This window comes from Acartia tonsa, chromosome 3 (genome assembly GCF_053477335.1).
Source record: "Acartia tonsa isolate MP-2025a chromosome 3, ASM5347733v1, whole genome shotgun sequence".
NCBI classification, from domain to species: domain Eukaryota; kingdom Metazoa; phylum Arthropoda; class Copepoda; order Calanoida; family Acartiidae; genus Acartia; species Acartia tonsa.
In genome coordinates this window covers 2210799-2237356 of record NC_137262.1, presented here as the reverse complement: position 1 = coordinate 2237356, position 26558 = coordinate 2210799, and the positions used below count along the sequence as shown (strand labels likewise).

Genomic DNA, 26558 nt, shown 5'->3' with positions numbered 1-26558 from the left:
CCCTTTTTACGCCATCTCCTTCCCTCCTACTGGATGAACGAACTAACCAATAAATGAGTTTCATGTTCGCCAGCTAAATTGACGACAATTTTTCCCTTGTCGTAATATCCAGGTAAATTCTACATCCATTAGTAGTAAGCCTGAGGTTATCTGTAATGTCATCTTTCCTAAACATTTATTACACATGATCGAGTTCTTTTTATCATACAAGTGGACCGTATCTATTCTATAACTTACTACGTCTGTTGTATGTCCCGAAAGATCTTGTTGACGGCTGGACCTATGGATCCAGAATGACCCAAAAATTTAAAATGGATCCGAAAATGAATTTGGCTTTTTAGAGTGTAGAGGGGGAGGGGGGATAGCTTTGCACACCATCCCAAGAAAAAAAATTAATGTAATAAGATAATGACAAAAAAAATGTTTTTTTTTTATTTAAATTTCATTCTTTCAAATCTCATTTAACAACTACTAAACAATTATGATTTGTTTGTCTTAAAGAAATTGCCGATAACATCTGTTAGAATTACATTATAATACTCTATCTGCCCTTCTTTTGAATGTAGTTATTCTTGTTTTGATGGCATCTAAAGATCTTCATACCCCATTGTAATAACTATTGGGTGCTGAAGTTTCAGTTTTAGGTGTGCAGATACTTAGCAGCCATTTATACACAACTAACGGCTATGCCCCTAGAGGCATCTAAGGTCACTGGAGGTTGGAGGGGGAAAAGTCGCCTTCCCCCTTACCTTTAATTTTAGATTGAAAAAGTAAAGTAAAACTACTGTGTGGGGAATTATTTTTTTCTAATGAAGATTTCTCTAACCATCCCCCAAAATAGTTATAAAACTTCCCAGAACTTATGAGAAGCTTCACAGTAAAGGAGAAGAGAAGCATATCGGTTCAGCTGTTAGAGAGATCCTTCGGTACAGACAGACAGACACACATACAGACAGAACTCATGTTATATTTTTATGTTAAGATAACACGCTGTTTGTAGTGTAGAATCTCGCTAATCACTGAATCGATCTTTTTAACAGTAATGTTTCTTGTAAGGAGGGAGGTTTATAACTATTTAGGGGAAGAGTACCTTTACAATCCTAGGATAAAAAGCGTAGCCACTAGTGCTAAATGTTTTTTAAAACAAATATGTTCGCCATATTTGATTGGTGTTAAAAAATCTGCCGTTGTCTTTAAAAGCGAAACGTAATAAAAATCCTTACATTACACTAAGTACCGTAAAGTGAATTTTTAAAATTCATGAAATTGTAGCTACTCTTTGAACTTAAAAAATCGATCTTAAATTTTTTATGAGAAACTTAATTTAAGTAGTTAAAATAATTTTCAGTACTTTATACTTTGTTATTTTTTTAGCTAAATTTACACAAACTTAATCAGAATTTTATATTTTGTCATATAAATATATTTCTAATTTAATTAGGCATCTTTAGAGTTAGATTATTAATATTCTTTTTAGCAGCAAAGTTACTCTATAATTCACTTTCTCTGTCCGTCCATCAATCCTCATGTTTTGGGAGAAATATTAGTTTTTTATGTGATATTTAAGATAGTTTGCCGATTTTTTTGTGAAGAGCACTCAGTATACATTAAGATATATAAGTTGGAAAGAATTTTAATGTTAGAGGGAGATTTGAAATCTGCATCAAATTTTAAGGATTTTTTTGTATAAAATTCGTTTTTGTACAATTCTTTATCTAAAAGCGGAAATACAATTTAAGTTAATTAATTTTGACATCTGTGATTGGTGGATTGAAAATTATCTTTGCTCTTATAGGAGAAGCTTAAGTGTCGCACATCATTAAACCAATTAGAGCGCAGGTAGTTTCCAATCCACCTATTCTATTGGTCAAAATGTATGAACTTAAATTGTATTTCCGCTTTAAGATAAATAGTTATACAAAAAACGAATTTTATAAAAAAAATTCCTTAAAATTTGATGCAGATTTCCAGGGGCGTCCAAGCTTTTTTTTTGGGGGGGGGTAAAAATTTTAGGGGGGGGGGTAATTCGTGTTTGGGGGGGGTAATATGGCGCGCGAAGCGCGCTGAAATTTTTTTTTACCCCCCCCAAAATTTTTACCCCAGGGATAAAATTTGATTGGGGGGGGTAATTACCCCCCCTAAAGTCTGTTGGGGGGGGTAAATACTCCCCCCAAATATGTTGGGGGGGGGTAATTACCCCCCCAAACTAATTTACCCCAGGGGTAAAATTTTTGGGGGGGGTAATTTAATTATGTAAAAAAAGCACCTACCTAATCTATTAAGTTAATAAGTACTATCCTATAACATAAAGTAGTAAGTAAGGTTTATTTGACTATAGCTTCAGATTTCATTACTTTTAATACTGAGTTCTCCTTTTTAGGAAAGCTTCACATAGATCCCATGATGGTTCCACACTATTATAGGTCAATCCTTTGAGTGGTTTTAGGCTATTTTTCTCCTCCCTTCTTAGATGCTAAGGGCGCCACTACTATTCAAATATATAGTAGTATCTCATTCTTTAGAACATAAAAATACAATAATTAACTCACTAACCAATGAACCAATATGATTATACTTTAAAGTGAAGCGTCTTATAGGTCCTGGTAAATTTTATAACTAGTTTTGAGACACCCTGACATCCTCCCAAAAGAAATCGCCTATAGAAATTCTTTTTCATTATTTAATGAAATATTTAATTTAGTTAGGTATCTATTTTATGGAATCTTCAGTGCTTTACAATTACATCATAGATCCCCCCCCAAAAAAAAATTTTCAGTAAAATTTTTTTTAAGAACATTCAATTTGGGGGAGGTAAATACCCCCCCAAAAAATTTTTTTTAAAGAACATTTATTTTGGGGGGGGTAATTACCCCCCCAAAATGGTTTGGGGGGGGTAAATACCCCCCCCAAAATCGTTGGGGGTGCCTACGGCACCCCCAAATTAGGGGTAATTTTTTTTGGGGGGGGGGGTATTGTTCAAAAAATTTCGGGGGTGCCAAATGGCCCATTACCCCCCCCCTTTGGACGCCTATGCAGATTTCAAACTCCCTCTAACATTAAAATTCCTTCCAACTTATATATCCTAGTAACACTAGAGAGTAAAAGGGTTAAATAACTGTATTAGTCCCCATTGCACTGTCTTTGTGCCGAGATTCAATTGGGTCATTGAAAATCAACCAATGGTGTGGTGTGTATTAGCACAGCCAAGTAGCAGAAAACAATTTGGTAGCAGACGAATAAGGTCATTGAAAAAGGAAGGAAGGTAGTTATCTGGTACATACATCTAGATCTGTTGGTAATGCTACAAAACACAAATATATACATAATAGTTATTTTTTCATCGTATTATAAACGACTTTCCGCGGATATAGAATGTACAATTATGAGATTAAAACCAGTTTTTTTGCCCCAAGGTGCCGAAGACACGGGCTAAAAAAACTGGTTTTAATCTTATGATTGTACATTTTATATTCGTAGAAAGCCGTTTATAATACGATGCTAGACATAGTTTTTTTCGTATTGATGAGAACCGGTGACACATTACAATCTTTCCCGATTTTGTATTACTTTTGCGGAACATGATTCCAGTTACGTCATATTTTTCTTTCCCGAAAAAGGGAAGGGGGGAAGAAAAAAAGAGATGGGAGAAAAGGGGGTTTTCCCCATTTCTTTTGAAGAGATTTTCTTCCCCCCTTCCCTTTTTCGGGAAAGAAAAATATGACGTAACTGGAATCATGTTCCGCAAAAGTAATACAAAATTGGGAAAGATTGTAATGTGTCAGAACCGGTTCCTATCCACCGGATTCGAATGAATACGAGAATAGTTATTTCTCGTATCGTATTATAAACGGCTTTCCGCGGATATAGAATGTACAATTATAAGATTAAAACTAGTTTTTTTAGCCCCGTGGTGCCGAAGGCACCGGCTAAAAAAACTAGTTTTAATCTTGTGAGACATAGTTTTTTCGTATTCATGAGAACCGGTTCCTATCCACCGGATTCGAATGAATACGAGAAATATCTTTTTTCTATTTTTATATCTTCCTTTTTCTTCCTCTCTATTTTATGACTTCTAAATATTTGCTCTCTAATTCACGTTGTCCGTTTGTCCATCTAGGATTTTTTGTGCTCTGCTATGAATGGATTTTAATCTTTGTTGATGACAAAAAAGCTTTGCGTATAAATTTATAATATTGGCCATAATGAAATGAAATATAATCTAGGCCACAGAAAACATTTTTGAATTGATTACACATATTTCTACAAGCGTAGCAACTCTTTAACTTACTGTGTCTATCCTATTATAGTAAAATATATATGCTGTTACCAAGAACGTCCAATGGGTGGGGGGGGGGGGATGGGTAATCCCCCCCTAAAAAAAAAATTTTGAAGTTTGAATTTTAACCCCATCCCCAAAAAAAAATTAAAAGCTTGGACGGACTTTCTTATATGATATAAAGATTCCCCCCCCCCCCCCCAAATAAATTTTGGAGTGCCCCAAAATTTTGAATTTTGAATTTTTACCCTTTCAAATGAAAAAGCTTAGGCGCCCTTGGCTGTTACTTTCATTTAACCCTTACAGATCGGGCCCCAATTCCCACCTTAATAGATCGGGGGGGGGGGGGGGGGGCTCCCCCCCCTCTATCTCGGCTCCTGGTACAGATAAAGACGTAAAATTTTTTTCTGGTGGTTCATGTGTATTTTTAGAGAAAATTACTTTTTCTAATCATAGCAGTCAGACCGCTCCTTAGCCGCTTTTTAGCGGCCAGCCGCTAAATTTTAAAACAGCTGTAGAGCGGCCAATTTTGCAGCTAGGATGAACAATTTTAGGACGAACTTTTATTTTTCATAACAAAAAAATACTTTTTCTGATCATCGCCAAAAAACGGCAAATAACTGAAACCGCCATTTTCGGCGGTTATGGCGGTAAAACGGCGGTTGGCGGCACAAATTAGTATTTTTATCTGTTTATTATTGCTCAAGGATTTACCAAAAAAAATTATAGGTCTCTAGCTGTAATAGAAGCCACGATATTCATGATATATGTCTGTAGTAAAAGCCGGACAAAAATCGGTCATAAAGTCGGTCAGGGAGCGGTAAAACGGTCATAACACCACTTTTCTCAGAAGGTCATTGATACCTAAGTATTCACCAAAAAAATTTAAGATTTCTACCTTATACACAAAAGTCATAATGTAGAAATTAAGATTTATTTAGAATTTTTTCTAATTTTTTTTGCTACCCAACCGACTTTGACCGGACACCACGACCAACACAGACCAGATATCCTAATAAAATCAACTCTTGCCGACGTATAATTACTAAACTTAAAAAGTCATGAAGTTACAGCTCTCCATCTTACCTACAAAAAAAATGAGATTGAAAAAACTAGAGGGGAGGGGGGCTTTTGGAGCTCCCCCCCCCCCCCCCGATCTGTAAGGGTTAATATTTGCATGACAGGGATGGAGGGGACATTAGGCTGTTTATTACACTAGTCCCCAAAGTTTTTTTTATTCATTGGCCTAACAAGTCTGTGGACTTTTATTGATTTTAATTAGTTGGTTCATTAAGTTGAGTGTTCAAACGTTTTAACGACTAAATGTAATTGTCGAAAGGAGTAATTTAGTTCATCATCATTGGGGATGTATATTAATTTATCGGCCATTGTCTTATCCCATTGGTTCTCCGTATTGTTGTACTTTTCATGGACAAAATTGTCCTTGTTTTGTTAAAAGCGAGGCTTTTCTATAATTAGGTCGGTCCGTCCGTACGTCACAGTTACCTCTTTTCGTTAGAATTTAAACAGGTTAGAATTAGAACTCTCTAATCAATACCAGAATGTCCGTACGTCCATTTTAAACATGTCGATTTTCAACTTTTTTGACAACAAATTTTTGTATGTTAAAATTATCCGATTCTTCTGATTTTTTGAAAACTGATTCCTTTTCCAACAAGGTACAATGTTATAAGCGAAGCATCTCTATAAACAAGTCCCAAAAATGTAAGTATGTCCTTTAACAGTATCATCTATTTATGCAGTTTTGCAACAAATTTACTTACAATATTGTTTGTACTGATGCATTTAATATTCTGCTAATTCAGTTCTGACAATCTACAGGTGTTAATGTTCGTTTGTTCTTCAATTTCAGAGCTTCGCTTTTATGTATCTTGTCATCCTTGTTATATTATTGGTAGGGCGTAAACCCCATAAAGGATTATATATAAAGTGTAGGAGAAGATGAATGACAAACAATTTATTTTCATATTTTTGCAACGTTTGACAAAATTATTTTCACAGTATTTGTTATATTTTATTTAAAATTTTAAATCATTGAAAAATATTGAACATCAATTTAAAATAAAGCAGCTAATAGTGCGTCAAAAAAAGTAGACGAATGTTTCAACGTTTGGCCGCAATATGCCGAATGACGTCATAATAGAAAGGGATATGACGTCAATCCCTTCTAATACGGCATAGTTCACGTTGGATCATTTGTCCGATTTTTTTTGGGACACTAAAACCTGTTTAATAAACAATTAATAATTATATTAAGATTACATCAATAATAACAAACAAAATTATCCCTTTTTTATATATTAAAACTATTGGTTAAACAGTATGAAACCAACCAATCAAAATTAATATGTCAAATTCAGGTAAGTCTATTGCGTCTTAGATATAAAAAATTATATTAGTATTTGATTGGATCATGATTTAGAAGTTTAGTCACAAATCCTTTAAAAAGAATGGCAATCCAATTTTCACAAAGTTTTACTTGGTTTCTCATTGGAGTGTTAAAATATTGGCAATTCATCCGAAACAAATTCAGATTATCTCTCCTTCTAAAAATAATCACAGATTTTCAAAGTATCTGCAGAATTATTTATTTGTCACCAGTGGTGTATATTCTGCATGCGATCCCCTGCTTATAAATACAATCCTTGGAGGAAAAAACTAGTGGGAGGGGGGGAAATTAATACAAGTATCCAAAGAAGTAAAACACTGAAAGCTGCTTAATAAATAACCAATATTCATATTAAATGTAATTTTTAACAATCTCAATATCATTCAACCCCCATTTTTTTGTAGCAAGACGCAGCCGTCAATAAATTCATAATTTGCAGCTATACAACGGCTTAATTTGGCGACTGAATGTTTAAGATGTTATCGCAGCCAGGCGCAGTTTTTCGAAATTATTTTGACAATTCGTGCCTCAGCCAAACAACTTGGACAGCTAATTTTATTTATTTATATAATCATTGCTTTTATATTCTGCGTGTATTAATCTTTTGTCCAGTATGGTTTCGAAACCAATTAACATCCGCTGGATTAAAACCGGTTCTTGACCATAATGAAAATTTTCTATTTCAGACAAATTTCCAAGAATATTAAAAAAAAATTAATGCCAGTTTTGTTAGCCTTGGCCTTCGGCCCCTCGGGGCTAACAAAACTGGTTTTAATCTTTGATTTTTTAATTTTAATATCCACGGAAAGCTGTTTATAATACGATGCTCTAAATAACTATTCTTTTATTTCAGGCTGGTGCTGTTTGCTGTCTTCTAGGAAACCAATTTTATCATAATAAACATAAATTATTAGTCAAATATTGTTTTACATCAATTTCACACAACAAAACATTACATAATTTTACTGATTTTTAACTTTTAAATAACAATTATTTTGTTTGATGTAATTATCCTAATTGTCTGATTTTTGGAAAATTGATTCCTAGGACAAAAAGCAAAAAGGTACAAAATATAAGCGAAGCATCTTTACTATAATGCCGACCTAGATATGAAAGTATGTCCTTTGACAAGTTAATTTTGCAACAAGTTCACTTTTATGGATGTTGTCATCCTTGTTAGTAGCGAAGCTACTCTATAATTCACTTTGTCCGTCCGTCAGTCCGTCAGTCAGTCCGTCCGTCAGTCAGTCCGTAACGCTATGGGGGAAATGGGATTTACTCAGCTCCTATAAAAGATAGAAAGCTGAAATTGTTTGACAACATTCCCATCATTAAGGAGCACAATTAACTATAAAATATCAAAGGCGGTCGGACGGCTTTTTAGCAGGTTTTAGGCTATTTTTTTATTTTCCACATTTTTCCTCATATCTTTGGTGTTTATGGTCCGATTTTCAAAAATTTTTCAGTTAGATATATCAAAATTAAATTTTCCGTCGTTTGGAGAACCAACAATGACTGCCAGACTGCCTTTTTGCAGGTTTTTGGCTATTTTTTTATTTTATACATTTTCCCCCATATCTTTGGTGTTTATGGTTCGATTTTCAAACTTTTTTCAGTTAGTTATATCAAAATTAAATTTCCCATCGTTTGAGGAAAACAACAATGACAGTCAGACTGCCCTTTTGCAGGTTTTTGGCTATTTTTATATTTTTTACATTTTCCCCCCTATTTTTTGTGTTTATGGACCGATTTTCAAAATTTTTTCAGTTAAAAATATCAAAATTAAATTTCCGGTCATTTGAAGAAATCAACAATGACGGTCAGACTGCCTTTTTGCAGGTTTTTGGCTATTTTATATTTTTTACATTTTCCCCCATATCTTTGGTATTTTTTAATCGATTTTCAAAATTTTTTCAGTTAAAGATATCAAAATTAAATTTCCCGTCGTTTGAAGAAAACAACAATGACCGTCAGTCCCATCCACGAAATTTTGTGCTTCGCTACTTATGGATGTTGTCATCCTTGTTATAATATAATTGTGCATAGAGCATAATGAATAATATGATCTAAATTTTAGATAAAGGACTTCATTGCTAGAATACAGGTATATGTCAATAGCATATTAACAAATTTTTCTTTGGCTATATCTAGCTTATCATCTTTCTATAATTTGCGGCAATGACACAAGATGTCTTTAAGGTCACATGAGAGAACGGGTTGGGGGGGGGGGGGGGGAGGGTTCAACCCTTTATTTCACAATGTACTTTTTAAAAAAAAGTAAGAAAAAATGTTTTTTTTTTTATGGGCGATTAATCTAAACCTTCTCAGGATCTATGAGAAGCTTCATTGTAAAGGAGAACCAAATCGGTCCAGTGGTTAGCAAGATTCTTTGTTACAAACATACAGAAATCCTGTTACTTTTACATAATGACTAGCGGCTATGCCCCTGAGGCCTCTAGTGACACTTTACATGTTTGGTGGTTTAAGAAAATAATACGATACCTTGTAATGTTGCGAAGGAGTCTCTATCAAATTGCTGCAATACTTTGCAATGTTACGTAAGAGTCTTTATTCGAGGGAAAAAAATTTCGATTTATTGTGATTTCTCTTGGGAGGGTGGTGGTACTCTCCCCCAAAATAGTTATAAACCTTCCCGGGACCTATTAGAAACTACCCTGTTAAGGAGAACCCGATCGGTTCAGCAGTTAGCGAGATCCTTCGGTACAAACACACACACAAACAGCCATCCTGTTACTTTTATATAATGATTAACAATTCCCTGTTTCGCTGAAGCATGTAAGAAAAACTGCCGGCACGCTAAATTGGTAGATTCGTTCCGTATAATTGTCTAAAGTTACTGCGAACAGGGACATATATGTATATATTCATAGATTTTAATTAATTTTCTTCTCCTTTCCCAAGTAGCTAATGATATCCTATTATATAAAGTAGTAAGCATTGTTTGTCTGTCCCCAAGGGTCTCGCTAACCGCTGAACCGATATTGTTCTCCTTTACAGTAAAGCTTCTTATATGTCCTGGGAAGGTTTTAAACTATTTTTGGGGAGGGTGTCTTCATCCTTTCCCCCAAAAAATATTTTTTTTCTCTTTTGAAACTCAAATTTAAAATTGAATGAGGTTTTTCCCCTTCTACCTTAAGTGCCCCTAGAGGCTTCTAGGGGGGCGTAGCACTAGTCTATTAAATAGCACAGCTACTCTATAATAAGTCTTTATTTGTGACTACTTAGATCTATGCGGCTAGAGCGCGAGAAAAATGTATAATTGATATTTTTCTACTAACTTATAATGGGCAGCGCATGATTTTAGTTTTTGGGTGCGCTTACATTACTGATAAAATTTTAATCCTTATCATAAAGTAACAGGATGATTGTCTGTATGTATGTACCAAAGGATCTCGTCAACCGATATGGTTCTCCTTTACAGGGTAGCTTCCCATAGGTCCTGGGAAGATTTATAAGCATTTTGGGAGATGGTACCACCACCCAACCATGAGAAATCGCTCATAGAAAAAATTGGGTTATCAAATTCAATTCCCCTCCTATTCAAGTGCCCCTGGAGGCCTCTAGGAGTGTAATTAGGAAGTCTAGATGAACAATTCCATAATTATATTATAGAAAAGTTCGATCACATTATTTGTTAGAAAATGTATTTATTTTGGTAAATCGACGGAATTTTGGACGTACGGACATTTCCTAATTATAGAAAAGCTCTGCATATTAAAACTTAGCAATAAAAAGTGGCGCTATATCAAATTTTTGCTGTTTTACAATAAACTTTTCCTAATATGGCCAGTAGCAAAAATTATGCATATTAGATGATTATAAGAAATATAAAATTATACACAATTTTTGGAGCTATATCAAAACTTTCTAGTCTTGCTTTTTAACTTTTATAACATTTTTTTAAAATTAATATAAACCATCCAATAAGCCCCGAGAGGCCTCTAGGGGCACTTGAGGAGGGGGGAGTTAAATTTGATAACCAAATTTATTTATTTTAGATTTTTAGTTTTTGCGAACGGGGGTATTTTTTTAGGGGCGATTTGTCTTTGGAGGGTGGTGGTACCCTCCCCACAAAATAGTTACAAGCCTGTCCAGAACCTATGAGAAGTCACATATCAAAGGAGAACCATACGATTTTTTGCTTTAGACAGTTTTGAGTTTAAGATAAAAGTTTAAAAATAAAATTGGTTATGAAATTTACCAGACAAGAACGATGGAATGTACATCAAATTTATCGGAGTTATTAGCAGACACAGGTTAGTACGTACATATCTATAATACAAAGTAAAATGATGTCTGTCCGTCCGTCCGTCCCTTAATATCTCGGTAACCACTGAACCGATCGGATTCTACACTTCAGAGTATATATACCTATTGGTCCTGTGGTGGTTTTAAGCTATTTTCTTGGTAATTACACTGGTACCCAAAGTTTTATAACCACGTTTTCTTGCTTGTTGGTGTTGGTACTTGTTTTGTATTTTGAATAATTTTGTTTATTACAAACAAATATACCTCCAAAATAGTTGCTATGGTTTGGTAAGAAATAAGAAGGACTATCATTTCCATAGTTAGTGCAGCTAAGATACAAATTAATTTCAATTAAAGTCGCTCAAAAAATCAGCCTGTGGCGTCATAAAAGTGAGGGATTATCCATCATTTTTTTAGGGGTTTTCTTTACCACTCCTCCCTTCCTCATCCCTCATTTTCATGACGTCAGAATTTTTTTTGAGGGACTTTCTTCGTCTTCTTAATATCACCACCATGCACTATTATCTAAGGACTCCTTATTCGGACCGTATAAGGAAAGAAAAAAAAATAGCCTAAAACTATCAACGGTTAGAGAAATATTAATGGACATGTTTAGATAAACTGTGTTGTTTTTATTACAACAGCTAGTTATTGCTGCGATATTTGTCCTGAGCTGGATCTTTAAATCATTTTAGTGGTGAGCCAGATCGGGGTGAGCCAACTTTCCACCAATGAGAGCACAGCATTTTATGAAATGCCGCGCTGTGATTGGCTGAAATTCGGCTCACCCCGATCTGGCTCACCACTAAAATGATTTAAAGATCCAGCTCTGTTCATGTGACTACAAATATCAACCAATTTACTTATCTATAAATTACAAGGAATTTTAAAAGCATTAATAGACTTACAAAAACAAGAAAGAAACAACAGTCAATAAGTAGCAAAATGGAAATTAAAAAAAAATATTATTAAAATCAGATTGTAGGACAAACGAACATTAAGACTTGTAAAGTATCATAACTTCATAAGCAGAATATTAATTTGTCTGTCTAAACAAAATTTTATACCTAATAACATACAATAGTTCTCTTTTAAAAAGTTAAAAATCAGCATATTTTAAATGAACGTACGGACTTTCTGGTAAAGATTATAGAGTTGCTACGCTTTCTAAAACATACCTAACTATTACAGGAATCATCATGCAAAGTTTTAAATCGATAATATAATTCTAACATGCATTAGATAGCGATATGAGCTATCCATTACGGACGGACGGACGGACGGACCCTAATTATAGAAAGGCTTCGCTTTTAAAAAGACTAATGTAGCAAATCCGTAAAACTGATAGTGGCTGCCTTAAATTTAAATACACATTTCTAAAAAGGATTAAAATCTTTTTCAGATTTTGGCTTGATTTAAATTGTATGCTATAGGAGCCCCCCATTTGCAGATTTCAATGCAGATTCTGGGGACTGATAAGCAATTTCTTTTATTTTATTTCGCGCAATTTGTATTAAACATGGCTTAGCATATAAGACCTGGTATACTTTTGAATTTGTTAAATGGAACTTAAAATTGGAAGCACCTAGGGGCTTTGTATTAAAAGATTGAAAAAAAAACAGCCTAAACCCATCCAAAGACTTAAGTATCAAAATAAAATAGCCTAAAAACACTATGTTACCTTTGGGAAGCTCCCCTTTTTTTGAGACTAGGTTAGGTTAAGATATGAATGTACAAATAAGCCCCCCCCCCGCAGGGGTTAGGCATTTAAAAAACCTAAAAGATGGTCTAAAATAGGTTAGGTTAGGTTAAGTGACCACTCCGACGCTTGGGACTCCTGCGTTTGTCCTAGGACCATAAAAGAGATATAATATAAACTGAAAAAAATCTTATTTTTCTTCTTTTTATTGCAAATGTAATTGTTTATCCTTGTTTGTAAATTAAGATTGCAAAGTCATCTGAATAAATGACTGTATTACATTGTATTTAAAGTCTTAACACTGCAAAAAAATCTTTCAAAAATAGTCAACAAAAAAATCTTCCAATAATAGTCAAAAAAAATCTTCCAAATATTGTAAAAACTAGATTTGGCTCGATATAACTATCTCACTATTTGCTAGTTTTCTATGAGTACATATCTATTTGTCTATTTATCAATAAATAAATTTTCCTCCCCCGCCATTACTATCTAAAAGAAAGAAGTAAATATTTAATAATTTAAATAATTTCAAAAAGTTTTTTTTTTCAATTTTATTTTTTTTACATTACCATCACCAAAGGGTTTATATGATTAAAATTTTAGTTTTAATATTCGAACACACAAAAGGAAGTGTCGCCACAATCGAATTCTTTTAAAACAGAGTTTTCTTAAATTTTCTATATTAAAAATTTAAATTTTCTTTTTTATGATTAGAAATTAAATACTTCAATATAATGTAAATAGCAACATACAACAGAAAAAAAGAATTTATTTTTAATAAAGTAAAATAATGGGTCTCATCATTCTGGCCAATGAGAGTTTATTATGGATTATTGGAGCACTATAAGTTTTAAACATTTGTTCCTTGGAAAACTTGAGCTCATTTATAGACATTTATTTCCTATATAGATCTGTCATGGATCTTGAAGCAATAAAGCAGGCTGTTTTGTAAATGTTAAAAATTGGAAGAATCTATTAAATAAAAGATATCGCAAATATACTTAGTAAATAATCCAAGTATTTAAATGTGTTGGTAACGGTTTTATCAAAGTCTTAAAACAAGTTTTTGAGATTTGGATTGTCAAGAAAAAAAAAAGAAAAAAATTGGCGGTAGCTATTTTAGTTTGTGGAATGTTTATTAGATTTTTATCGCATCGTATTATCAACAACTTTCCGCGGATATTAAAATGAAAATTATAAGATTAAGACCAGTTTTGTAAGTTCGGAAAGGACGAAGGTCCGGGCTAAGAAAACTGGTATTAATAGTAAGATTTTTATTCTAATATTTGAAGAAAACTGGCTTTTATATGGTACGATACATGAATTTTCAGCATGGCTTATAACCGGTTCTAATCCAAAGGAGGATAATCAGTTTTAAGATCATTTTGGAATACTTTTTTGCATTATAAACTAGTATTGTCGACAGTTTTGATAATTAATCTAATTATACCTCATTACATTGTCCCCAAAACAAACAGAAATAGGATATATAAGTGGTAATAGTTATTTCTTTCATCGTATTATAAACGGCTTTCCGCGGATATAGAATGTACAATTGTAAGATTAAAACAAGTTTTTTTAGCCCCGAGGCATCGGCTAAAAAAACTGGTTTTAATCTTATGATTGTACATTTTTATATTCGTAGAAAGCTGGATATAACATGATGCTAGACATAGTTTATTCGTATGGATGAGAACCGGTTCTTATCCACCGGATTCGAATGAATACGAGAGAAAAGTTTATACCAAACAATCAGAACATAAGGATTTCTATATAAATATGTATCAATATAATATGAAATAAATTGCCTGGGAGGTTTTTGGTTTTTCTTTAGATTGTTTTCATGTTCTTTGATATTAAATGAAGTTATTTAACATACTTTATTTCTATTTAATTTTATTTATCTGAAATGAAAACCGCAAATTTATTTTAAAATAAGCTATTCCATTGTTAAAATCATCAAATAATATAAAATCTTTAGAATTTTGAATTTATATAGTAAGGATATGGAAATATTCATTTTTTATCACATCATGTTATAGACAGTTTTCCGCGGATATTAAAATGAAAAATTATAAGATAAAGACCAGTTTTGGTAGCCCTGAACAAAACTGGTATTAATTTTATTATTTTCATTTAATATACGCGTAAAATTGTACGTAATACGATTTTTCAGTATGACTAATAACCGGTTTTAATCCAGTGGCTATTAATCGGTTTCGAAGCTATAGTGGAAAGTGAAATTTTGACTATGAATAAAATCCTATCAATCCAAAATTTAATTCCAACCAAAAAAATGAAAACGTGCAAATGTGGTAGATTTGCCAAAACATATCAAAATCTATCTTTGTATTTTTATCAAAAGAAAGGGACATATATTTGAAATGCTTTTAATGGTACTGTAAAACAGAAAGAGGGGGGACAATGGGCTGTTTATTACACTAGTCCCCAAAGGTTTACAATAATGTTTTCTTATTTGTTGACTTAACAACTTTGGGGACTTTTAATAAATTTTGATTGATTGGTTTATGAAGTTGATTGACCAAACGTTTCAACAACTTATGGTAATCTATAGAAGGGGTAATATTGTGTATTAATATTGAGAATGTACATCAATTTATTGGCAATTGGCATATCCCTTTAGATTCCTTGCTGTAAAGACAAGTTAAAAAATTAAGTTAAAAATTTAAAATTTAACTTTTCTCTCTATTTTAAATCATTGGTTTTTATATGACCTATTAAATTGGGTTTTCACTTTAATTTTGGGTTTTGTAGGCATCAGAAAAGCTTTTCTTGAATTGATATACAAAAATCTTCGTCTGCCCTGTCTGTTTATTTAATTTGCTTGAAAATATTTTTTTTATATCTGCTTGTAAATTATAGTGTTCAGATTTAGCCAGGGATATATAGGATAAGACAATGGCCAATAAATTGATGTACATCCAAAATGATGATACACAAAAGTATTACTTCTGTAATTTATAATAAGTGGTTGAAACGTTTGGACGCTCAACAGTATGAACCAACTAATCAAAATTCTATAAAAAGTTAAATTAAATTAACGAAAAAGAAAACGTCAATAAACAAGGATGACAACATTCATAAAAGCGAAGCACTGAAACGGTAGGACAAACGGACATTAACATTTGTATAGTGTCAGAACTGAATAATTAGAATATAAATGTATAAGAGTCGAACTAAAATTGAAAGTAAATTTGTTGAAAAACTGCTGGATACAGGATAATGTGTATCGACATACTTACATTTTTAGGACTTGATTATAGAGTTGCTTCGCTTATAACATTATACTTTGTTGTCCCAGGAATTAATATACCAAAAATCAGATCAATCGGATGATTAGATCACGTGAAAATTTGTTGATAAAGAAGTAAAAAAAACAACATGTTTAAAATGGACGTACGGACATTCTGGTAATGATTATAGAGTTGCTACGCTTTCTAAATCGTACCTAACTACTAAAGGAATCACCATGCAAAGTTTAAATCGATAGGACAATTCTAACATGCCTAAATTAACGAAAAAAACTATCCGTTACGGACGGACGGACGGACCGACCCTAATTATAGAAAAGCTTCGCTTTTAAAAACTTTGGGGACTAAATTAATGATCATCCCAATGTACCCTACCGCCCTGGATTTTCCTAGTAACTCACCGAATTGTAAATGATCTAGCCCCAAACCAAAATAAAATTGGCACGGCGTCAATTTATAAAATTCAAAACCACTGTCGATTTTTCCTCAGAGGTGGATTCATATACGAAACAAGGATGACAACTTTCATAAAAGCGTAGCTCTAAAATTAGATGGTATAATAAACGTACATAAAGAATTGTAGACTAACAAAACTTAACAAGTAGAAATAATATTAATTTATAGGTAACAAAAAACATTACTACTTTATTCATAAAGTATTTAATTAATTTAAAATTTTACAATACACAAAACTAACTTAAAAAAGTATTTAAAATGAAAAACCTAAATGATAATAATGATATAGAAAACTAAAATTTTGATAAACACATAACATAATAACAACTTATAATCGATATCCAAAATTTACCGTAATAGTGTTCAAACGTTTACACCAATTTTAGTGGAACACTAAAGGGAGCTATTTGATTATCTAACACACTTTCTTCCTCAAATATTTACAAGCATTTGCAGCAATTAAAAACAATAGCCAAGTTCACAAAAGAGTTTTAGAGGTCGACTAATTTTATCCGTAGGTCTACAGGTACAGACAACAAATACCTTTATAAAATTGATCGACCTAAAACTTCCTAAAGGTCAACCTAAAATTTCTGGATGTCGTCCTGTGTCTTTTGTGAACTAGGCTAATATTAGGAGGATTTAAAATAAGATATTACTTCAAATTAGATTTTGAAATATCCAGCAATGTATTAGGTAACTATTATAAAGACAAGAGAGGTAATGTCTGATTGAGCCAATATGAGAATCCCATCAGAACCTACATTAAATCTCATTGGTTGAAATTTTGTACACATTCCATTGCGAACGCATGTTTTTTTTCATTTCATACATAGATAAAAGTCAGCTGTAAACATTATCATTTCTTAGTACGAAGCTTTACTGAATCAAACTTACTTGCTCAAAAATTTTGTCATAAATGAGAAAGCTTCAAACAGAGGTGGATTCTTTAAAAAATTAGGCTCGCTACTCGCTGGTGAGGCAAAATTATTTTTAATCTAGATATAGTATGTCTATTGTAACTATTGACATTACCTACAAAAAATAAAAATTAATACCATTATAATGTGCAATTTATATTTATAATAACATTTGACAAAAATGTTTTCTATTCCTACTGTATTAAACTTTATTGTTAATACTTCATCAGAAATTGTTTTAAGCTTGTATTGTTCCGCTACTTGTTGTTATTAAGAAATATTTACTTTGCTATTTAGTATTTTTGTAGTTTTGAAACAATAGCTTACAAGATGTTTCCAAATTCCAAATATGCTTATCAGCTTATTTATCTTAATATTACAGAATAAAATATCAAAGATATTCATAAACAAGATAAGCCATTTAGAATTTGCACATCTATTATTAATATGTACTATGTACTTTTATCAGATTAAGCTCAAGATTTTTTTGGCTTGTTTTACTTAATGAGACTCAAATGTACTAAGCCATTCAAGTAAAACCAATTTTTAAAACAAGAAATATTCAGATAAAATTTTATTTAAGTAGAATAAGATATATTTATATTTTCAAAAAAAATTGTTCTTCTAAATTGTTATATAAAAGTAGCAGGATGTTTGTCTGTCAATGTGTCAGTAAATAAGATCTTACTTACCGCTGAACCGAATGGTTCTCCTTTACTTTGAAGCCTCATATAGATCCGGGGAAGGTTTATAACTATTTTGGAGAAGGATACTGTAGGACCCTGAAAAAAACACTAATATTTTTTTTTTTTCTTTTAAAAACTAAGATTCAAAGTGGAGGGTCGACTTAGCCCACACCCCTCTTCCCACCAGTGCCCCTATAGTATAAACAAATATTAGCAACCCAAATAATAACATAATATTTCAGGAGGAAGGGAGTGGCAACCCAGATGATGGCAACAACGCTTGAATATGCAGAATCAATCAATATGCACACTGTCTACATGTATGTTCAGCCAGATAATAAGGTTGGTTCATTCTTTTCTATTCCATCATTTTATAAGCGCACACTTTCTTTATGATGTTAGGAAATCACGGGTTGTAGATTGAAGTACTTTCCTACAAGTGGCCGGTTGAGCATTTAACCCCCTCCCGCCTTTATCCTGCGAGGCTACCCAGTACTTAATATTAGGGTTGGGCCGGATATCCGGTCATTTTCAATATCCGGCCGGATACCGGATATTTAAACTATCCGGTTACATAATATCCGGCTTATTTTTGACGGCATTAGAAATCAGCCGGATATCCGGTATCCGGCCAAAAAAGTATCCGGCCCAACCCTACTTAATATAACCGCTTATTTTACATAAGATATAAATGTCTAAATTATCCAGTAGCTTGCAGGGGATGTAGGGGGTTGCATCCTCAATATAACAAATTTATGGGGAGAAAGTACACCCCTATGAGTCTCTATACCCAACTCGACAAGATACCTACACAGTACACACCTAATACATCCCAAAAAACAGCCTAGGTAGGTACCAAAAAAAAAGTCTCGACATCTTGAATTTATGTGGTGGATTATTTACTGGTCAAATGGTGCTTTTTGAACTCCATCCTAGTGGTAGGAACCTGTGCATGCAAATGACACGTGATGCAACTAATTATGAATAATTTCAGGCTGTAATGGCGGTTGGAAGAAAATTTGGATTTGAGAATGTGGGCAAGACTAAGAATGATCTGATGATCCTTGAAAAAGTTCTACAACAACATTGAGGGGGAACCGAAGCTTTATAATCTTTTATGAATTGTTGTAAATATTTCTTCTTTTTTAACAGGGTGGGATTGGACATTGGACAGTAAATTTTACTGGTACCCAAAGTTTTATAACCACCTTATTATATTCGTTGGCTCTAAAACTTTGGGTACTTTTATTGAAGTTTGATTGATGGTTGGTTACAAACTAATAGTGTCAAACCTATTCAACCAATAATTTTATCGTCCATTGTCTTATTCCTTTAGATCCCTATATTTTATTTAAAAATGTAATGAATTGGTTATTATTTTTTCATTTAACTTTTTAAAGCTAAATTTTTGTACTATAACATAAACCTAATGTATTGTATTTTAATGTGTAATAGTTATTTATCGAATTGTATTAAAAATAGCTTTTCGCAGATAGTAAAATGGAAAATAAATGTTTAAGAATAATACCAGTTATGTTGGCCCTGCACTGCACTAGAGGGCCAAAGGCATAGGCGTCCAAGGGGGGGGGGTAATGGGCCATTTGGCACCCCCAAAATTTTGTGAACAATACCCCCCCCAAAAAAAAAATTACCCCTACCTTGGGGGTGCCGTAGGCACCCCCAACGATTTTGGGGGGGGTATTTACCCCCCCCAAACCATTTTGGGGGGGGGTAATTACCCCCCCCAAAATAAATGTTCTTTAAAAAAAATTTTGGGGGGGGGTATTTACCCCCCCCCAAATTCACTTTAAAGTATAACCATATTGGTTCATTGGTTAGTAAGTTAATTATTGTATTTTTATGTTCTAAAGAATGAGATACTACTATATATTTGAACTAGCGGCTACGCCCCTAGAGGCCTCTAGGGGCACTTGAGGAGGAGAGAGTCGAATTTAATAATCCAATTTCTTATTTTAGATTTTAAAAGAAAAAGGATAAAATTTTTTGGGGGGGTGCGAATTTTTTTTTTTTTTGGGGGGGGGGTGCCCTCTCCACGCATTTTTAATTTTAGTTAAAAAAATTTTAAAAAAAAGGGGGAATTTTCCTTTTTGGGGGGGGGTTGGGGGTGTCCCACCTTCCAAGAAAATAGTTATAAACCTTCCCGGGACCTATGAGAAGCTACCCTGTTAAGGAGAACCCGATCGGTTCAGCGGTTAACGAGATCCTTCGGTACAGACACACAAACACACAGACATCCTGTTACTTTAGTATAAGGATAGTAGTGGCGCCCTTAGCATCTAAGAACTCGTGCTTTCTAAAGGGTAAAAAGGGAGGAGAAAAATAGCCTAAAACCACTCAAAGGATTGACCTATAATAGTGTGGAACCATCATGGGATCTATGTGAAGCTTTCCTAAAAAGGAGAACTCAGTATTAAAAGTAATGAAATCTGAAGCTATAGTCAAATAAACCTTACTTACTACTTTATGTTATAGGATAGTACTTATTAACTTAATAGATTAGGTAGGTGCTTTTTTTACATAATTAAATTACCCCCCCCAAAAATTTTACCCCCGGGGTAAATTAGTTTGGGGGGGGTAATTACCCCCCCCAACAGATTTGGGGGGAGTATTTACCCCCCCCCAACAGACTTAAGGGGGGGTAATTACCCCCCCCAATCAAATTTTACCCCCGGGGTAAAAATTTTGGGGGGGGTAAAAAAAAATTTCGGCGCGCTTCGCGCGCCATTTTACCCCCCCCAAACACAAATTACCCCCCCCCCTAAAATTTCCCCCCCCCCCCAAAAAAAAAGCTTGGACGCCCCTGGCCAAAGGCCTGGTCCATTTAAACTGGTATTTTTTTTAAATTCATATTTTATTTTTGTGGAAAATTGTTTATAATAGGATTCGATAAATAATTTTTTAGAATGGCTCAGAACCGGAATATATATTTCTTGAATAGTTGTACAGACAGTTGTCCACTAAAAATATAATTTTTCTGTGGACAAAGTCTTAGCCAAGTTTTAGAATCAGGTTCTAAGCTACAAACAATAATTTTTTATGATTTTTGAATGTTGAAATTTTTTGTAACATTTATTCATATTTTTTTGTTGGTTTTTTGTATGATTTTCATTTTTGACCAAACTAGCAGTACTTAAGTTTTGGTGTTAGATGCTTTAATAAGGATTTTAAATTTATTATTTTTTTTTATTTAAAGTTGAAATTTATTTAAACTACCTCATATTTTTTTTAATCTTTATTTTTATATATTTTGTACGTATCCAAAAATTTTAATAAATAGTTCTTAACCAAACTATTTGTATGTCTTATTTATTATCTCTCTCTTGGCACGGCCACTTTATACAACCCAATCTTTTTTTTAATATTACCATTTAGTTTTAAAGATCATTATCAAGTCACCGTAGTTTTAATAGAAAATTCACAGACGTTTCTGTGCTTTTATTTTTTCCAACAATTCGCAGTCGCTGCTAGACTGCTAGACTGCAGATGAGAACCCCACTAATTTCAGTTATAATCTAAACTCTTAATTGATATAATAATTACTTAAAGATATTGCACCAGATTTTCATGTACTCAGCCCAGCTGGCTAAAATAACGATACCCTCTATCTACCCCTTATGCTACTGAATGTATGAAACCATATTAGCAACCTAAATTGACAACAATTCGTCAATATATCTATCCACGTATTCTATATCCATTTTAATTATCAATTCTATTAACAGCAAAGACGACAATTGAAAATTATAAAATTCAGCGGCAAGCCCGCAATATTTGTTTACATTTGTCACAGCTTTATGATTATTGTTTTTGGTGCAGTCGTATAGATTTTTTATTACATAAGAATACATTTTTAACCACAAATCTCTAGTATAGATGTATATGCAGACAACTACCTCCCTTTCTTTTTCAATGACATTTTTCGTCTGCTTCTAAATTATTTTCTGCTACTTCTGTGTTAATATAAACGATGCCATTGGTTGATTTTCAATGACCAAATAAAAAGTTACAGAAGTTTAATGCGATGGGTAGTTACAGTTATTTAACACTTTCTTCCTTTAGTGTTTTACTCTAATCTCTGAGCAGACAAAAAAATCTTGCTTGGGACTTTAGCTTCGATATTTATTAATATTTTTTTGTTAACTTAGATCTTTTCAATCTAAAAATATTTTAGGATAAAAATGTATAAAGTTGACGTTTTATTCCCTGGCTATGCGAGATTAAATTCTGAAGGTTTTATGGAAGCAAACGGTTCCTGTACTCTTGTGGTTGGAGAGAATGTTAAGGTTTAATTAAGATAAACAAAATTATCCCTTTCTGTAGATTAAAATCATTGATTGAAAAGTTTGGATACAGTTATTTAGAACCAACTAATCAAGATTTAATAAAAGTACCCAAACTTATCTAGATTAGGGATAATACAATGGACTATATATTGATGTATATTGTACACCACCAATTATGAAGCCTCTTTTGTAGATTTGCGAAAGGAAAAGTTTTGACTCTTATAGTTTGTGAGTTAATAAAAATCAACAAAGTCAGCGAATGAATAAAAGAACATGATTATAAAATATTTAGAACCAGTATAATTTACAAAGTACATTCAAAGTTTTAATAACCTTAATATTAGCATTTTCTTATTGTAAAATTTTATTGGACTGCTTTAAAATTTTGTTTTTACACTTCTTTTTAGGTGATTGTAGATACCTTGACACCCTGGGACAAAGATTTATTGTTGGAAAAATTAAAAGAATATCAACTTAAACCTGAAGATATTACACATTTGGGTAAGTGTATTTTCTTTAACCCACGGCATTAGCGTAAATGATTGCGTGCCTGCCGTGCTCGTGTCGGGTTCGAGTCCGGACCACACTTTGTCATAATTGAGATGTTAAAATGGTACCTACTTCTGCTATGTCTGGCATATAACACTAATAGTGATAGTATGGAGAATGTCTTGGTCCGTAAATAAGCGTAATTCATTACCATGCACAGTTAGAACTTCAAGACAAGTGTCGTGCAATCAAAGAATTCAAATCGGAATAATCATAGAGGTCATAAAATACAAGATTATGGTAACAGAAGCACTTCAGAAATTTTAGATTTAATTTAATACATAGAATTCATTACTAATATTTGAAAACTACATAACAGAAAATCATGCATCTTAAGAAAGTGATTTTTTTATGTTTACTTCATTAACACAATCTAGTTGTATTTATTCAATAAAAAAGCTTGATCTCAGTGCTGGAAGGTGCCTAAATCACAGGTTCTCAATAATACATATTCACCTCTTGTATTCTATCTATAATACAAAGTAGAACGATGTCTGTCTGTCTGACCGTCCGTCCGTCTGTCCCTTAAGATCTCGGTAACCACTGAACCGATCGGATTCTACTCTTCAGGGAATATACCTACTGGTCCTGTGGTGGTTTTAGGCTATTCTCTTGGGGCGTGCGACACCCTCAACCCCCCCCCCCCCCAAAAAAAAAAATACCCCTTGTTACAAAGCCCCTAGAGGCTAGGAGCGATGCCGCTAGTACTTTTTAAAGTATAGTACCCATTTGAACAAGATTAATAAAGACATTGATAAATTACATAAAGAAATTGCAAAAAGTTTATGTTTTTTTTTAAGTTTGCACCCACGGCCACCCGGACCATGTTGGAAACAACAATCTCTTTACAGCCGCCAAACAACACATTGTCGGGTTTTCAGGTAAATCCGCCAAAACGATTTTATATTATTTTTTTGTACAGAAGCTAATCTATAATATTATAAGTTCGTCAATAACATTTTGGAGGGAAAGGTTTTAAAACTTTTTCTTCTAGATAGTTGGCTTATAATAACCCAAAGAACAATAAATGTATAACTATAATCCATACAACTACCTGTCCAAAAGGGTGGAGACTCTTTTCGGCTGCTAGCAAATTGTTTTCTGTTCTACATCCAAATTATAACATTTATATTCATATAGCGCATACACCCTATTTTCTTTTACTTTAATCAATGAACTTTAGCCTTTAGTACCATCCAGTCTTAAAGCTTTTTAGTTTTGTAACAATATATAAAACAATAGCAAGAAGTATAATTTTCACGTTTATTAAAGGTTTGTAGCTGAAAACTTTTGTAAATGTTTATCCTTGGTTTTAGCTAGAGCTTAGCTACTTATAGATGTGACTTCCTTGTATATGATTTCTATGTTTTAATTAGTACACCACAAAGATCAATTCTACCTGCACCCGTTTGACTGCGGAGACTCCTACGAGCTGGCAGAGAACCTGTATGTGCTGCCAACTCCAGGCCACACTATGGACAGTGTCTCCCTGGTGGTGAAAACCTTAGGTAAATATGTTTTGTAATTTCACCTGATTTTGTTGGACTAGGTTTTCTGCATTATGTACTTCAGTTGGTTAACATAAAACGCCAGCAGCGCTGAATTTCAGGTTCCTGTCTAATATTAGAAGAAAAAAACAGCGGTATTTTTAAACAATTAACCGCGAGAGACGTTTGCGCGGCGGAATACAAAATGACAAGTACTAACAACAGAGAATTAGAGATACACACGATAAAAATGAGGATAGGAAGAAAAATATGAAAAAGGGGAAGGTAGGTTGTGCTAAAATTCCGTAAAGGTGTAAGTTTTAAGGCTTAAAAATAATAGTAGAACGATAAGATTCACTAATTATAAATATTAGAAAAATTTGTCTATGGTTCTATTCAATTAGGAAAACACATTTTTAGTGAATATTATCGTTCTACTACTGTTTTTAAGTCCTAAAACTCACACCTCTACGGAATTTTAGCACAACCTACTTCCCCCTTTCTAACAATTTTCATGTCATTTGTAGATTAAATTAAATGCCATTGTCCATCCTGAGTTTTTATTGAAATTTGTAAAGTTTCACAAAAAAGTACAACATTTCTTATAGTATATAATTTAGGTTCTTAGTAAAAAATATTTTTTTAAGATGGAATGGTTGTGGTTGCTGGGGATCTATTTGAAAATGAACAAGACCTGACTGATGATAAAATATGGATAGATGCAGGTATGGATAGATGCAGGTATCATAGATGCAGGTATGGATAGATGCAGGTATGGATAGATACAGGTATGGATAGATGCAGGTATGGATAGATGCAGGTATGGATAGATGCAGGTATGGATAGATACAGGTATGGATAGATGCAGGTATGGATAGATGCAGGTATGGATAGATGCAGGTATGGATAGATACAGGTATGGATAGATGCAGGTATGGATAGATGCAGGTATGGATAGATGCAGGTATGGATAACTTCATTTAATTTTTATAGAGGGGAGGGTATTAATAAACCTTCTACTAGCGGCTACGCCTCGAGAGGCACTTGAGAGGTAGGAATTGAATTTGATAACAAAATTAAGAGCCCCCCCCTCTATCTCGGCTCCTGTTACAAATAAAGACGTAAATTGTTTTTCTGTTGGTTTATGTGTAATGTGTATTTTTAGAGAAAATTACTTTTTCTAGTCATAGCGGTTAGACCGCTCCGTAGCCGCTTTTTAGCGGCCAGCCGCTAAATTTTAAAACAGCTGTAGAGCAGCCAATTTTGCAGCTAGGATAACCAAATTTTGGGACGAACTTTTATTTTTCATAACAAAAAAATTACTTTTTCTGATCATCGCCGAAAAACGGCAAATAACGGAAACCGTTATTTTCGGCGGTTGGCGGCGCCAATTAATATTTTTATCTGTTTATTGTTTCTCAAGGATTTACCAAAAAAAATTATAGGTCTCTAGCTGTAATAAAGGCCACGATATTCATGATATATGTCTATAGTTAAAGCCAGACAAAAAATCGGTCATAAAGTCAGTCAGGGAGCGGTCAAACGGTCATAACGCCACTTTTCTCAGAAGGTCATTGATATCTAAGTATTCATCAAAAAATTTTAGGTTTCTACCTTATACACAAAAGTAATAATGTAGAAATTAAGATTTATTTAGAATTTTTTCTCATTTTGGTGCTACCCAACTGACTTTGACCGGACACCACGACCGACACAGACCAGATATCCTAATAAAATCAACTCTTGCTGACGCTTTACTAAACTTAAAAAGTCATGAAGTCACAGCTCTCCATCTTACCTACAAAAAAATGAGATTGAAAAAACTAGAGCCCCCCCCCCCCCCGATCTGTAAGGGTTAAGTGTCATATTCACTAAAATGTGTAACTTTTTTATCATGTTATTTACTAAATAATAATCAAGACTGGTTTTTACATGTGTTGTCAATTTATTTAAATATTTACTTAAAGTTGATATTTTTGTAGGTACTGAAAATGAAAGCCTACAAAGGGAGCAGAGAGAAAAGGTTTTAAAACTGGCGGATTTTATTATACCTGGTCATGGTCCTATGTTTCCAGTACCTACAAAGTTCAAGACAGAAGCTGGATCTTAAATTTACTCTTTGTAAAAAAACGACATTTTTTCTATGTGTCCTTGTACTCAATAAATAACGAAGATATTAACCTAATTTTGTAAAATTGTTAAGATTATCAGTGTCTTGACGTCTGTCATA

The 26558-nt window shown here is 33.2% G+C and overlaps 2 protein-coding genes across 3 annotated transcripts in view; both read left to right on the top strand.

Annotated features, from left to right (window-relative positions):
- Positions 1 to 19198, top strand: part of LOC145313040 (N-alpha-acetyltransferase 50-like) — a 44486-nt gene extending 25288 nt beyond the window's left edge. The window contains exons 4-7 of the mRNA XM_080152279.1: positions 7540 to 7564; positions 10912 to 10963; positions 18231 to 18330; positions 18983 to 19198. Of these exons, the coding sequence (XP_080008405.1) occupies positions 7540 to 7564; positions 10912 to 10963; positions 18231 to 18330; positions 18983 to 19078 (273 nt within the window). The 3' untranslated portion in view covers positions 19079 to 19198. The remainder of the gene's footprint in view (positions 1 to 7539; positions 7565 to 10911; positions 10964 to 18230; positions 18331 to 18982) is intronic.
- A 2960-nt stretch (positions 19199 to 22158) lies between these two features.
- Positions 22159 to 26520, top strand: LOC145313005 (metallo-beta-lactamase domain-containing protein 1). 2 transcript variants are annotated; one of them, XM_080152222.1, is made up of 6 exons: positions 22159 to 22292; positions 22700 to 22793; positions 23642 to 23722; positions 24218 to 24349; positions 24976 to 25053; positions 26311 to 26520. In XM_080152222.1, the coding sequence occupies exons 1-6, from the start codon at positions 22188 to 22190 to the stop codon at positions 26436 to 26438; spliced, it is 618 nt and encodes a 205-aa protein (XP_080008348.1). In that variant the 5' UTR covers positions 22159 to 22187; the 3' UTR covers positions 26439 to 26520. The 2 variants fall into 2 exon arrangements, with proteins under 2 accessions (XP_080008348.1, XP_080008350.1); XM_080152224.1 differs by having other exon boundaries at positions 24976 to 25069; positions 26311 to 26508.
- Positions 26521 to 26558: the final 38 nt, after the last annotated feature.

Coding starts and splice junctions, on each gene's coding strand:
- LOC145313005 (XM_080152222.1), top strand. CDS start 22,188: ATGTATAAAGTTGACGTTTTATTCCCTGGCTATGCGAGATTAAATTCT. Junction 22,794..23,641: donor TGAAGATATTACACATTTGG/GTAAGTGTATTT, acceptor TTTTTTTTTAAG/TTTGCACCCACGGCCACCCG. Junction 23,723..24,217: donor ACACATTGTCGGGTTTTCAG/GTAAATCCGCCA, acceptor TGTTTTAATTAG/TACACCACAAAGATCAATTC.